The 15,394-nt window shown below is 39.6% G+C and overlaps 1 protein-coding gene across 1 annotated transcript; it reads right to left on the reverse strand.

Moving 5' to 3' along the window:
* Window positions 1-1,039: 1,039 nt before the first annotated feature.
* Window positions 1,040-6,214, reverse strand: LOC139150993 (pantetheinase-like). Its single transcript, XM_070723506.1, has 2 exons — window positions 5,828-6,214; window positions 1,040-3,892 (listed from the first exon to the last, which is right to left on the reverse strand). The coding sequence occupies exons 1-2, from the start codon at window positions 6,077-6,079 to the stop codon at window positions 2,384-2,386; spliced, it is 1,761 nt and encodes a 586-aa protein (XP_070579607.1). The 5' UTR covers window positions 6,080-6,214; the 3' UTR covers window positions 1,040-2,383.
* Window positions 6,215-15,394: the final 9,180 nt, after the last annotated feature.

The raw sequence follows: 15,394 nt of genomic DNA on the forward strand, positions 1-15,394 counted from the left end.
CCAAATCTAGTGCCTTACGTTTTGATACAAAGCAGTGCATGCAGTCGGAGACAGGTTTGTTTCCCATCACATGCATATTAAACCTCTGAGCGCCACAGTCAATTTTTGTTGTCTTATAAAATATACTCCAGTCAGTTTTTTTCGATTTTTACCAAAATTTTGATAAAAAATTGAAGCAGGTGAAATGTGATGTCCTTTTGGTCCAAAATTACCCAAGTAATTACAAAAAAAATTACAAAACTTGGTAAAATGTTGCACTAAAATTTTGATGGGAAAATTACAGCTCTCAAAAGGGTTAAGGATATAAAAAAGAGGATGAACAGGTCGTCTGATTCACTCACTTACTGTTTGATGTGACCTTCAGAAAACGGCCAAAATTGATAAATGCGCACAAAATTTGGAACGATTGAAAAAAGATTTTGGTGATCAGGTTTACAACGAGATACAGATCTGGTTACCAAATTTTTCAGACTTACAAAGCAAAAATAGCGAAAAAAATCAAAAGTTATCTCTAAAGGAAATGGATCTATGAGAAAAAATTTTCCGAATGTTACTCTTAACATTTGCTGTTTCTCACGGAAAGTCACCGATTGTCAAAACGAGATAGAAACCTCGCCTTGCTTTGCAAGGCTCTGGGTGATGAGTACCACTAAAATGTGTTCCAACGTTGGGTGTATTGGTGCGCATGACATGGACTAATTGTCTTTGAGTGTGCGCCAGTCTGATGTGGCTATTACATTTTACGGGAACTACACTGACGAACACACACATACATACACACACATACACGCTCTCTCATTTACTTTAAGATAATGATACTGACCAACTGTCTGTCTGTCTGTCTGTTTGTTTGTCTGTCTGTCTGTCTGTCTGACTCTGTCTCATTTACTTTTCGATAATGATAACCACCAAGCTGTCTGTCTTTTCTGCTTTTTTTCGAATATCTAGCCTAACCAAAACGGTCAAACAATACCGTGTCGACTACCGTAATACTCTACGCCAAGTTGCAATTTATGAAATACAGCAGTGGCGCACCAGGTTTTCCAGACTAGAGGTTTATTGTCCTTAATTCATTCTGTACGTTTAATATATTGCTTTCTCAACGCGTGTGATTGACAGACCCAAAGTTATTACTGGTTGGCGACACGTGCCTATACCTCATACAGTATGACGATCGGATAAATTGATGTCAATCAACCAAAATCTATATCAGATTAACTTTTGTTGAGAAAAAAATAAACTTACACAAAGTTTTTTGCTGCGGTTTATCACAGTCTGAGGATTTTTATGCATTGTAATTTGGAAGCAGATAAGGTTCAGAGACAGGAGAGACATTGCAAATATAGGACGAGTACTGATGACCAGGTTATTTGCAGATGACGGACGTAGATCAACACATCTGTGTTTGATACTCTTGTTTTTTGTTTTGTCAGACTGTTTGTGTATGATGTACTGAGAACACAACCAGAGAGCAGCGCACAGAGAGATGTCAGTCCACGTCGACTAGTTTTCCCGTCATGCAATAGGTATGTTCAGTAAAGTCACATAACAATGTGTCAATCTCAGACAAAAATCCCTTGTTGTGGTAGTATCAATCAAATATTCATAACACACCTCACATTTTCAATTACAGACTATACATTTCCCACTAGATCCCGAAATATTTTTTGTCTTCAAGTGGCCAACTAAATGAACAAATTACTTTTCTCTTATTTATAATTAGATGTCGAAACATCGGCAACAACCTAACAGAAGGATGCAACAATGAAAAGTGCAAGCATTTGTAACTTTTAGCTCGTAAACACTGTCTCAAAACTCTGTACTTGTGTGAATTGCACTGTGTGACACTGTGTTGATAAGTTTAATAGTAGGCGTTTCAACAATGCTTTCTTTTGGAAGTAGTACAAGAAGTTTGTGTGATTGTGATTGACATACAAAACAAAAAATAGTTTGAAAAAACATCAAAAGTGACAAGCCTTGATGAAATACTGACAGTACGAGAGAAGTGATTTCCATGGTCTCTAAAGCACACGATAGATTTACTGTATTCTCCTATTTTTATGTGTATCCGGGGGTGATTGTGTTAACTTAGAATGCCTGGTTAGAAATGGCTTGACATAGAAGATTTGACGGGAATTCTTGGGACTCTTATATTTTGATAAAAACAATTTTAATAAAGACGATCAATATTTTGAAAATACTATAATGGTTATGTCCTTTGGAAGTTCGAAAGGAAATGTATATGTGGACTTTGAACGATCTTCCCTGTGTCATGGTTCGAACGGTAACATTTTAAACTTTTGGCGCGATGAAAAAGTTGGATTTATAAATAGCTGTTGTTTTATGTGAAATATAGACGGGAGATTCTATTTTTCTATTGCCTCTAGTCCTGTCTCTGTATCTTTGTCGGGTCCTTGTCAAATCGACGCCCATATATGGCAGCAACAAGGAGAGGCTGAGAGACACCACGTTCGGACCAAATCGTATTGAAGGGAGTCGTAGTTTCCCACTCTGCTGTTGAGGCAAGTTCAATGCCTGATGTAAGCACCTCTGGAAACAGTTTCGTTACTCCCGTCAAAGTAAAATTGCCAGTGAGATGAAAATATGTAAAAATTGTGCTAGCGTGGCTCACTGCCTGCCCACACTGTCCCGTCGGCCCGGACTCGCATTTGACAAGCGCGCAAACTTGGAGGTAATACTGGCCGTCTGTGGTATGAAGTCCGTCAAAAACACCTAGCGCATAACGATCTTTGGATAAACTGTTTTGTTGTTTTTTGTAATTCAGAAAACAACATAGATTGTTATAACAAACTTCCAATTTTCCCGCGTTCTTTTCGACTAGCGCGAACGTGTATGGATCGTCGTTCATCACAGCAGTAAACGTTTTGGTGATCTTCGCAGTATTTGAATATTTTGGCGCTCTTGTTGTTTGCTTATGAGCCGGGTGACTCCGCATCTTTCTTTCATTCACGGATTTTTTCGTAGATGTGGTCTTCGAATTGCTAAGTTGAATAAAACTTGGGCCATTCCCTCGATTTACCGATGAAGATGCAATAGAACGGCGCCATGTTTGCGAAATTGACGCACGCCGGTCTGACTGGTCAAAAGTTGACAGTTGTAGCCTTGACAGGTTTTCGCTGATCGTCGTGTCGTGGCTTTTTCCAGCGGGCAGTCGACCAATTGCAAGTTTTCCTCTGTAATTATTCATGTCGTAGTGGTACGCAACAGCCCCCTGAGAAGAGGAATACAATCCACTTCCAGTCATCTTTGCTAGGGGTAAATGTTGGTTAGCTGCCAACAAATTAACGCCGCGACTCATGGCAAACGCCTGTTGAAATTCAATTGCAGTGAGAAGCGGAAGGACGTTCATCCAAGCAGTTGGAAACGCAATATATCTGACTCCGATTTTGTCGATCAAATCTGAGGCGGGCTGAGCGAAGAGGATGTCGAAACACGTGAACGTACCGAAGAGTCCAAACTCAGTTTCGAAAACACCAAAGTTGCGAGGTCGCACATGGCCGAACTGAAATGTGTGTCTCTCCCCCGCGAACAAGTTAACTTTGAAATATCGCGCGGCGAAGCTTCCATCGGAGAGAAAAGCAACATTCGTGTTGTACTGATATCGACCGTCATCGGGACAGTTCGGGTCTTCGGATTTTGTGCAGGCGTACGCTGTTGCCATGTTTGCAACCAGCGCGATTGAATTGTCCCGTGCCATGCAACTTAGTTTTCCAAGAACTGTTCTGTTGAAGCCCTGGTTGTCTTCACAGGGTTTAATTGGTACACTGAAATCAGCTGGGTGGGGAACAGATTCTGAAAACAGGAGGAGCTCGTCACGGCTCAGACCAAGACCAGTGATGCCATATTCTGGAAAAACTATTATTTTGACACCCTGAAAAAATAACGGAAAATGACGTTTTCATACCTATTTTGTGGTTATCTTGTAAAATTTTCCATGATGTAGCATAAATTCCCTTTCACAGTGGTTGTATTCTTGTCAATCGTATCTTGACTTTGAAAAACTTCGTTTGTTGTAAGTTTGGGCTAGATCTGTGTGAAGGGCTTGTTTGAACCTGAATTCTAGCAACTTTTCGACCTTTATGATTAATACAAATAATTACTAATAGGTAGGTTCAGCAGTACTAAGGTGCAAAAGCATGTTATTCCTCCTGTAAAATCATGTTTTTACCTAGTGCAATTTTAAAGTTTTTTCTTGTAGAGACAAAGCATTTTTACCAAACCAAAAACTGCGTGCACACAAGTACAATCTCTGCACAGGTAAGTTTTTCCTTGTCATTTGGTATATGGAAACGTCTGTCCTTTTGCGCATGCGTATGGTGTAGGTGTAAGTGAAAGTCTACTTTTATCAGTGACTGTCATGAATTTAGAAATACCTGTAACTGATTCTCAATTTTTACTGCTTGATGTAAACTACGTGACTTGCAAAATATCGATAGTGAACTGATTGGCCTGTATATTGTTGCGGTCCATTGCCATCTCTGATATTTTATTTCAGCTCATTTTGAAAGGTCTAGTTATAGCGTAACAATATCTTGCAGGTATGCTGTGACCAATGGATGTGTAAGTGCTTCATGTACCACGCACTCAACTGATCTATCTATCTATCTCTCTATCTATCTATCTATCTATCTATCTATCTATCTATCTAATATCTATCTGTCTGTCTGTCTGTCTGTCAAGTCAAGTCAAGTTTATTTCAGTACTTATGGCCACCGGCCAAAATGTCTGTCTGTCTGTTTGTCTGTCTGTCTGTCTGTCTGTCTAAACCAAATCCTCAAGAATCTCTTTGGTCCTTTAGGATTGAAGTTTTGCCTACATCATGCCAAACATACTTGACACTATTTGGCATGTAATCTACTCCCTAACTAAAATACGACCAGTCTCTCTAATGATGTAATGCGTGCAACAACATTGATGCTTTAATTAATCTTTATACTGTTGTCCTTATAGCAGGTGCAGCCAACGAACAAGGCACTTTTAAAAAGGTCCTTGCTATGATAAGATATATTGTGCATTACAAATAATGTGAACTGACTAATTTTACGTCAAGAGGGTAATTAATTAGCTGTTCATAATTTGCCCTCCCACAGAAAATTCTTTAACTTACCCTCCCACACTCAAACTTCATTTTCACCCACTCGCCACTTATTTTTGCCTGTTTCCCCTCCCCACTGTGAATTTTTGAAGCTCCCTCGCCCTGTGGCGAAAAAAAACTTGCCAATTTCCCCTGCCCTGGAAACAATTCCCCTCAAAAAGTTTTTCGCCAAGCCCTGTCTCCAGGACAATCAACCGATATCCGCCCTGCCCTACAAAAAAAACTAAAATTTGCTCCCCTACCACCTAAAAATATGTCCCCTGCCCTAGCAAAATAAAAATTCCCCTGCCCTCAAAAATTGCTCCTGGAATAGCTTTTACGATGAATAGCTCCGTTGGCTGCACCTGTTATAGCGCCTGGCTGTGATGCTAGCTGTACTGGCAAGCACAGTTGACAGCTTTGTTTGTATAGTTTGCATTTCTTCATATTCATTATCGCTTTATAACTTTGACAGTTGACTTCAATGCAACCCAACATTTTTTTTTCAATTTTTGAAGTCTCTCTAGCTTGAAGCAAATCTTTTCCTCTTGTTATCGCAGTGATACATTTTTAACGCTGTCTGCAGCAAATTTCACCAAAATCCTCACCCCCCCCTCCCTGAATATCACCTGGTTCTTCAGACTTCTCTAACAGAACTGATAACATTTGAGACATGACATTTTTTAGCATGTGTTCTTGATAATATCACGATACATTAACGCGAACACCTACCTTCTTGGCGGCTTTCTCTGCTTGTTCTCTGAACACGTCTAGATTTGTGTCCATAACCAGCATGGCAACGTCTCTAGTCAGAGTTTCGGCAGGTAGAACGTAGCTGAATGAGAAATGTTCGTACACGGCGGCTAGGATGGTCCCACTGGAGCTGCCCTGGTTGTACTTTGCAACACGCCCTGCGTTCACCGAGTGTGGCATCAACAGCACGGCCAGAACTGCCAGCGACAAAAATAGTCGTATGTCAATCATGTTGATTGCCAAGACACTGGATTTAACCTACAAATGAAAGTATGCGCCAGGACCTGACAGGCAAACTGTCTTCTTTGTGCATACTTGCGACTCGTCTACTTACTATGACGTAGCACTTCCTTCATGGATAAACAATGACCTTTGTTCTTCACAGTTCAAAGTGCGTCGTGACGTCAGTTTGTGGTCACCTGGCTCGTAACACGCGGCGAAGGGACTGTACTGTCCATGGGGTAGAAGCATTGGACGGTGCACGGTAACTGTGTATTGTCACAGAGTAACATAGATATTATTGTGTAACATCTTTAGCTAAAACCCTCTTGAGCTTATTTTTACTGTTTCAAAATTACGATGAAGAACTTTTTGCCAGTTCTCTTCTAATCAACATAAATCTTTTCCTTACAGATAGCATAGAACGCCGCTCCGACGAAATTGACTCGAAGACGTAGACTTTGCTCAAACTTTCCACGAGGACACTTCTTACCATTTTCTCTCAAAATCAAGTATGAAAAGCAGAGGTCACCATGCAATTTGCAATTACAGAAAAAAAACTACCCGAATTTCCCGACGATGGAAACGCAAAATGGCCGCCAAACTGTAATAATTTGACAGCCCGAAATCTTTTTCCTCGAAAAATGCGAAATATAGTTCAGGCGAAATATTAGCAATCGATGAGATCATAAACCATTTTAAGTCGTTTTTCTCAAATAAAATAATGCTTAAAAGATCCATCAACATAATACAGTAATCATGGCTACAATACATTTTTAACAATGCATTTTTGATCTACCACTCGCAGGAGATTATTTTGAAACTCATGGAGTAATTAAAGTTCACCGATTATTTTTGTTAGAATAGAAAATTTAATATTGCGCCATGTAGTTAACACTGCATGAAAACGCAATTATACAGATAAATTCACACTAATGAGTCGACTGTATTACAGAATAATCCAAGTGAATTCACATGAATCCACATGAATACAGGCTTGCTGAATACAAGCAATGGATTATTGACTGTATTCATCTGTATATGCACTCTTCAGCTAAAATACAGGCAATAATCCATGCAAATACAGTATGTATTATTGGGTTTTCATGCAGTGGTAGTTAACACAGAGATGGCGACCATTTTGAATTTCAATTGAACTATCGGCAAATATTGGTAAATAAATTTTAGTGCCAAATTTTGCACCTTGGCCCCTGATTTTTAATCTTTATATCAACAGGGAACGGTTTAAAGTTTCCTGTAGGAAAGTTTGTGCTAAAAGTCCGTGTCTTTCAATTTCGAGGCGTGTACTGCCTTAATGGAGCAGTGAGCTCAAGTAAGGAATGTTAAAGCCGAGAATCAATCTCTGATGCTCGCCATTGTTCTTATAAATGCTGATGGCCTACGATAGGAAAAAACCAACATAATATTGAAATATTTTAGTGCAAAACACCATGATATCAAATGCAAACTTGGTAATGCAGGACGCCAAGTGCCGTTTGTTGCGAATCAGCGTAAATATTGTTACGCCACGCTATTTCTGCATAACGTCATTTCAGACAATTTTGTCCGGTCCACTACCACTTCGCATTGATATATTTTGGGTCAGACAAACCTTGGGAATATTTCATTGTACTTCTGCGATAAATACCATGATGGACGCCTGATTACCTCTTTTCTTTAAAAAAACCCTCTCGTTTAAAGGTACAGAGAACTAGACGATGTACAAATTTTTGGCAGCCGTCTTACATTATGCATCAGTATATCATGATTTATTGTGACCTTAAAGGGAAGCGGTCGTCGGAAATGCGCTCGAAGGTCGCCAGGGACCCCTACGACCGATGTAAACACGGTATTCAAGGTACGTTAGCGATTGATGAATGTTAAAAGATGTTTTGTCACAATATATTAAATGTGCCTTGTAAAATTTAAATGTTGCATCTATGTTGGCATGATGCATCTACTTTTTTATTATTATAATTGATGCATCTATATGCATCTCTATATAGTGCACGAAATACATCGTTTGTAAACAAACAAGTCGCACATGAGCAGTTACGACGATCGCCTCACATGTCAGGCCAAGAAAAATAAAAATTTTGTTTTTCATCCTAGACATATTGCAAAAATGATGCAGCGACGCCGGGTTTTTTTCTTCTCTCTTTTCTTTATTCTTCAACCAACAAGAACGTGCAAAAACATGAAAACAACATAGGAATGAACGCGGCGGGTAGATTAGAAACAAACTTTTTATTTTTTTTGGCCTGATTAAACTTCGTGAAATTTGAAATTGTGCGACTGTCCATAGACCCTAAAAAAGAAGTGCAGAGCGCCACCAATATGATCTAGCCTCTGACCTGGGAATGCCAATAAGAATCAGACCCCTGAGCAGTCAGTTAGAGCAGTGATGCTTATGTTTCCATACAGCATGGCTTTAAAAACCTCAACACACGTAGCATCAATCATACATTAATCGTACCCTGTTAATTTGATTTAAAATGTTCGACTTTTTCCGTCGTCAGTAAACTGCGTTTGAAAGATCCATTTACTCACCTACTCATTGGCTGTGTGCAAACTCTGCTGCTATTACGTCACACTTTTCGCGTTAAAATGAGGCAAAGCGTAATTCACGTGAGAATGTATCAATATTTCATTAAAATATTTATCTTGTCTTTGTGTTTATTTCTCATTTTAAAATGTATGGTTTTGAATGAATGCAAGACAGCAACACTTCAAAAGCTTTATCACGCTCAGTCCAGCTGAGCAGTCTGACCAATCATATATCCGTAGCTGAAAATTGTGCCATCAGCCGTAAACTAAATTTCCCGCCGCTGACTAGACTTGCTCCTCGTCTGTGGGCATATTAGGCCTAATTTATCAAAAAAGAATAAATTGAAGGACTAAACTTCAGCAGACTGTCGCACTAAGTGGTAGGCTGTTTTGTAAATCGTGGGGTGAACGCCTTGGCCAGCGAGTAACTCAGCTGCCGAAAAGCCAGGCAACCGGGAGCCATGCCAGTATAGTCGCAAACGTGTTCCCTGTTAAACCTGTCGCAGAATTCAAGTTGTGGTGATATTTTACGTACAACCCATAGTCTGGGTTACCCAGACTGCTCTGCGGAGCTCTCTCCCGGCAGCCCAACACTTGTGGGGCAGCCAGAGAGAGCCCCACTGTAAGTAGTCTCGTTGTCCGAGACTACCTGAGACACGGCTGGTTTATTTTAACAGGCCAGGGCCGACGGCTTCGTTTGTCTCGGTTACCCAGACTGCTGTGCGGGGCTCTCTTCCGGCAGGGCGGCCGGAGAGAGCACCCCCAAACTGCAGTCTTGGTACCCGAGACTAATGGCTGACCTGTTCTTGTCAGACCAGTCAAATGAAAAAGAAAACTATTTTTCTTTTGGCGACACCGGTTTGCTGTGCTTGGTAAAGGAGTGGAAATGATCACGAAAACCCCTCACGATTATCCGTCGTGGTTCAAGAGAAAGTTCAATGTCTGAACACTTTAGGCCAAAGTGATTGAATTCTTTGTCTTGTGTCCATGTGCCCTGACTTTTTTTTTTATATTTTCATGAAAAAAATACACCACAGTGTATTGAAATATGACTTTACCGCATAAATTTTCATCCTTCAAATGTTTGTTCATAAATGATGTGAAATGTACTTAACACACCTGCATGCTGGCCGTGTTAATTATTGAAATAAAGTTTCTGCTTTGATTCTTGCACTGATATATGTTACTCTAATAAATGTAAAACTTGCGTGTTTAAAAATTTTGTGCGTGTTTTTTTGAACTGCTTACTATCCACAATTTTGAGTGGACCTAAAACAAAGAATTTAAACTCGGACCTTAATGTTCTTGGTACATATAATACTGCATTAGTCTCATGGCTTTGTTATCGTCGACACTCCTTACGTCACGAGGAACAAATAATGCAGTTATTTGTATATTTTAATAACACACATCATCCCATGGTAGGGATGAAAAGGGTTACAACAACTCAGAAAAGAAAAATGTACAATGTCTCAGAAATGACACTGAAAATACTCAGAAATACATATCGCAAAAAGAATACAATCATGGACTTTTTCTGGTATAATTGTAGTTGCCTTAACTCCATCCATGATAATATATATTTTGCCAAAACGACTCAATGGTCTCAATTTCCATGATAAATTTAAACTTATTTGTAATGGAATTGAATTAGCTCAGTGTTTTCCGCTGCCGCAAATAAATGGATCCTTTGTTTCTTATAAGCAGGGTATGTAATAATAGAGTGATATTCACCGTCAATTTCATAATTTCGACACGAATCACAGGTTCGTTCATACACGGGTATTTTGCTATGACGATGAGGTGGTACCTTGGGGTGGTGGCGACTTAATATTGTGATATTTATCTCCTCCAATCGAATAGTCAACAGCTGATGAAATTCTGATGACACGAGAAAGTGCTGTAACAGCGGGAAGGCCTAAATAATCGAACGCGTGTACACGGATGTGAAACCAGCAAAGCTTTATATTTTATCAATATTGGTGTATACGAAGATGTGATATCAAAATATGACACAGCTGTTTCTCAAATGATGAGAGGCAGCATCCCTTGTTTTAACTTAAAACAACAATCGGATATATTTGCAGAATTACACAGAATTTATGATTTTGGGTCAATCTTGACGGGTCTAGCATGCTAGCAGTTTACTATGTTTATCGCCTCGGGTACCACCAGTACTTAGTGGTTCAAGACGATCCGATCGAATGTTATTGTCGTTTTCTTGTTTTTTCTTGGACCTGGTCAATTATTTACCTTAAATCATACTAATAATTGTACCTGTTTTGATGTCGTATATTTAACATTGCGACATCGACTGGTGACTCGGAAAAAGAATAACCTTTTTTGTTCTATTCAGCGAAATCAGGGCTCATTTTTGACAGTGTGTCAAATCTTCCAATGGTTTCCATGTTACTTAATTTTATTAGGTTAATCTGACTCGAGCTGTTACCTTTTGAAATGAATTGTGAGATTTACAAACACGTGTTACCAAGTCCCGGAAAGCGCATGGGCGTAGTCGTTTTTAAACTGACACGACTCGTTCAACGTATCTCTTGATTCGCTCTTTGACGCAAAATCTTGGTCGGACCATAGTTTGCACATGCGCTTTACTCTCTCTCTCTCTCTCTCTCTCTCTCTCTCTCTCTCTCTCTCTCTCTCTCTCTCTCTCTCTCTCTCTCTCTCTCTCTCTCTCTCTCTCTCTCTCTTTGGCGGACACACATGTAATATTATCATTTTAAGTAGCGTATCTAAAATTCCTTGAAACAGTAGAAGTATTTGAATGAATCAAAATATTTAATACATTATCAGATGATGTTTCAGAGTCCTATTAACTCGTGTTACGGATACATTGTTGATAAGATCCCCACTAGCCCTGCGTACAAACTCTGAGTTTCCGGCGTTATACGGCCTCCCATCACAGGCTGTATAAGGCCGGGAACGCATAACATCGTAGGCAGGGCTAGATCCCCACCAACAAGTGATTGTGGTCCCACGAGTTCGAAGATTTATTTTACGCCATGTCCTGAGAGATCACGTTTCCACAGGGGGAAAAAAGGAACAACTGCACAAAGTTGTTTACTTTTTCCCAATTAATACTTTGCCAAAGAAAATATTGAAACCTTCAAAAATGGTATACGGTGGATTTTTGTCGCCAAAATTGCCCGGGTTGCTTCGCACTTCATGGTCTCAAGTCGTCTCCGTGCCGAGGAGAAAGCACGATGATTACTCAATTTTCACGCTATCGATATGGTCACTATGCCAGTTCATCTGCGAGATAACTGAAACTTCAATATCTAGAATAAGGGAACAACGACCTCAGTACAGCTTTTCTGCAACTCTGTCTGGGCATAGCCAACCATCGCAGCAATTTTCACAGCCACGCAAGGGTCAGTATCCTCACGAACAGTCACAGCCTCACAATACTGCCACAACTGCGGTATTAGTCTGAGTCACGGGTTAAGAAAACTGTCATTGTGGCACGCTGTCCCACCGGTATAATATCAGATGTGAGTGACAAAGTTGCTCTGTTGAAAAGTTTGACAAGATTATATCATTAATTTTCAGCATCGTTTACGCATGCGCACTCCAACAAACACTGTGACATGTGAAGACATGTATTTCCAAAAACATCATGAATATCAAGACTCTTTCAACACATTAAAAATCCAAATATTTATTAGAGGCATGGTACCTGTAGCTTCTGATGCTTTATATTGTTATGTAGGTCATTTCCCCCCACACTCATCATGACCTGAGTTCAATTAGTCTAGAACATTCTCAAGGTCACTGCCCTTAATGACCTCACAACCTTGAATTCAATTAGTCATGTTTGGAATGTTCTGGAAAGTTGATTAGTTGTGTAAGAGAGATAATTTTAGAACAGTAATTAGCATGTCAATAAAAGTTCTAGATTGTTCTTACATGCCTTTATAAAAAGGGACGTGCTCAGCTTCCAGTCAGACTTTTGGGATCGTGTCTCTTGTGTGTTACTAAACTCCAGCAGTAGTCATTCTCAAGACTTTTCAAGACCTTCACTGCCAACGCTGGATTTATACTGTGGACTTTGTGCATCTTCAAGCCTGCAAGGACTGTTCATTTCATCCAACTGACTGTTACAACTCTGAGACTGGAGCTTTGCCGTCCCAGCTGAGATAAGTAGTCTGTACACTTTTAAAGCTTGTACTCTATCCCTGACTTAGCAATTAGTTTTATTTTCGTAATAAATTTTGTTTAAACGTTAACTGCTGAGTTCACCCTTTTGTTCGTTTTCTCTGCACGTAACAAATTGGGGGCTCGTCCGGGATACGAATATTTTGAGCCGTTTGACAACATTTTGACAGCTTTTCAAAACTACTATATACTGTGAACTCAGCGAAATTTAATCATGGCGGAATTTAAACCAGACGAATTTATGGATGACCTTGATCAGGACACATTTAATTCCCTCAGAAAAGACAACCTCATAGCACTGGCAATTTCCTTAAAGTAGAAGTCAAAGATCTATGCGCAAGAGGGAAATACAGTACCGTATTGCCAAACATCTAGTTGATTTAGGCCAATTTGAGGAATCCACCCTGAAAGATTATGAGCCCAAGTCTACCTCTGAACTCAGAAAATTAGAATTAGAAATGCAGACAAATTTGGAGATCAAGAAACTAGAATTACAAATGAGAGAGAAAGAATTACAAATGGAAGAAAGACAGAGAGAGAAAGATAGGCAGGAAAGATTAGAAATGGAAGAAAGACAGAAAGAGAGGGAATTGGAAATGAAAGAAAAAGAATTGCAAATGGAAGAAAGACAAAGGAGAAAGAAAGAGAGGAAAAAGAAAAGGAAAGAGAATTAGCTGAACACCGACTGCAGTTAGAAATGAGACGTTTAGAGCTTGGACAGTCAGGAAAATTCTTCCCTTCAGACAAGTTTGACATCACTAAGCATTTCAGGTTAGTTCCCCCTTTCCAAGAAAAGGATGTTGATAAATATTTTCTTCATTTTGAGAAAATTGCTCAGAGTCTGAATTGGCCTAAGGAGTCCTGGTCTATGCTTTTGCAGAGTGCTTTGGTGGGTAAAGGCAAAGAAATTTACATTCAGTTGTCAGTAGAGCAGGCTTGCGATTATGATACTGTGAAGGAATTAATACTCAAGGGTTATGAGTTGGTGCCTGAAGCTTGCTGTCAGAAATTTAGGGACTGTGAGAAGGTGAAAGATCAAACTTACGTTGAATTTGCTCGAACAAAAGAACAACTGTTTGACCGTTGGTGCTCTTCTGAAAAGGTCAGTCAGAATTATGACAAATTACGACAGCTTGTTTTGATTGAGGAATTTAAAAGGTGTATTCGGAGTGACATCAAGACGTTTATCAATGAACAAAAGGCAGATACATTGGAGGTTGCTGCACGTTTGGCCGATGATTATTCATTGACCCACAAATCTTCATTTCTCAGCAAACCATCCAGTCCTTTTCTACAGAAACAATGCAGGTAAATTTAACTCCTCCTTTTCATCCAAGAATTTCTCAAAGGAGAGTAGGAAATCAAATGACAACAGTTCACACAGTTCAAGTAACACTCCCACATCATCAGATCCCAAGTCTCAATCTCCTTCTGAAAACAGTTTGGTACACTTTCTTGTAATTATTGTAAGAAAGACGGCCATTTAATGTCAGAGTGTTTCAAATTGAAAAGAAAACGTGAAGGTCAAAGTGGTCAAAGTGGATCTAAGCCAACCGGCTTTATTTCTTCATCAACTCAATTAGAGTCTAATAATGTGTGCAACACATTTTCTGAGGTTAAACCCCTCTTATCCCCAATTAATGAGGTCAAGGTCAATTCTTCTCAAGATAGCATTATGGGTATTTTCGAACCATTTATTCATGATGGTTTTATATCACTTTCTAGTGATTTCTCTTCCGCTACCCCTGTCAAATTTTAAGAGATACGGGGCTTCCCAGTCTCTTTTGTTGGCAGATACCCTGCCGTTTTCTGAAAAGTCATTTTCAGGTTCTAAAGTTCTTATTAAGGGGGTAGATTGTAATGACTACATTCCTGTTCCTCTCCATAATGTCTATTTGTCTTCGGACTTTGTTTCTGGACCTGTGACTTTAGGTATTAGGCCTTTTTTGCCTTTTGAAGGGATTCACCTTCTTCTTGGAAACGACCTTGCTGGGGACAAGGTCATTACTAATCCACTTGTGACTGATAATCCTAGTTTAGATCAAAACCCAGAGCAATAGAGGAAGACATTCCCGGCCTTTTCCCATCATGTGCCATTACTCGAGCCATGTCAAAGAAAACTTCTGAGAATCAAAATACTCTCAAAAATAATGTCACAGATGTTGACTTAAATGACACCTTTCTCAGTCAGGTGTTTGACACGGATCATTCCGTTATCCCTCGTGGATTTGAAACTTCCAGTAAAACTTCTGCTGACCAAAGTCAGACATTTTCTAGATCAAATCTCATTGCAGAACAACACAAAGACCCAGATATTTTGTCTTTGTTTGACAGGGTAGATGATGAAGGTAAAACTTCAGATAGCTCTGTTTCCTATTATACAAAATCTGGTATTCTCATGCGTAAATGGAGACCTCCAGACGTCTTGGTTGATGATGATTGGGCTATAAAACATCAAATTGTGGTTCCAAGCCCTATCGTGCTGAAATATTGCGCCTGGCCCATGAAACGCCCTGGGCTGGTCACTTAGGAGTCAGGAAAACTTATCATAAAATTCTCAGTCACTTTTATTGGCCTAATCTCAGGCAGGATGTAGCACATTTCTGTAAA

Source organism: Ptychodera flava, chromosome 15, assembly GCF_041260155.1.
Source record: "Ptychodera flava strain L36383 chromosome 15, AS_Pfla_20210202, whole genome shotgun sequence".
NCBI lineage: Eukaryota > Metazoa > Hemichordata > Enteropneusta > Ptychoderidae > Ptychodera > Ptychodera flava.

What these genes read in the sequence shown, in the direction of transcription:
- LOC139150993 (XM_070723506.1), bottom strand. Translation starts at nt 6,079, where the DNA reads ATGATTGACATACGACTATTTTTGTCGCTGGCAGTTCTGGCCGTGCTG. An exon ending in CAGAGAAAGCCGCCAAGAAG is followed by an intron (nt 3,893 to 5,827) that starts GTAGGTGTTCGC and finishes TTATTTTTTCAG; the next exon opens with GGTGTCAAAATAATAGTTTT.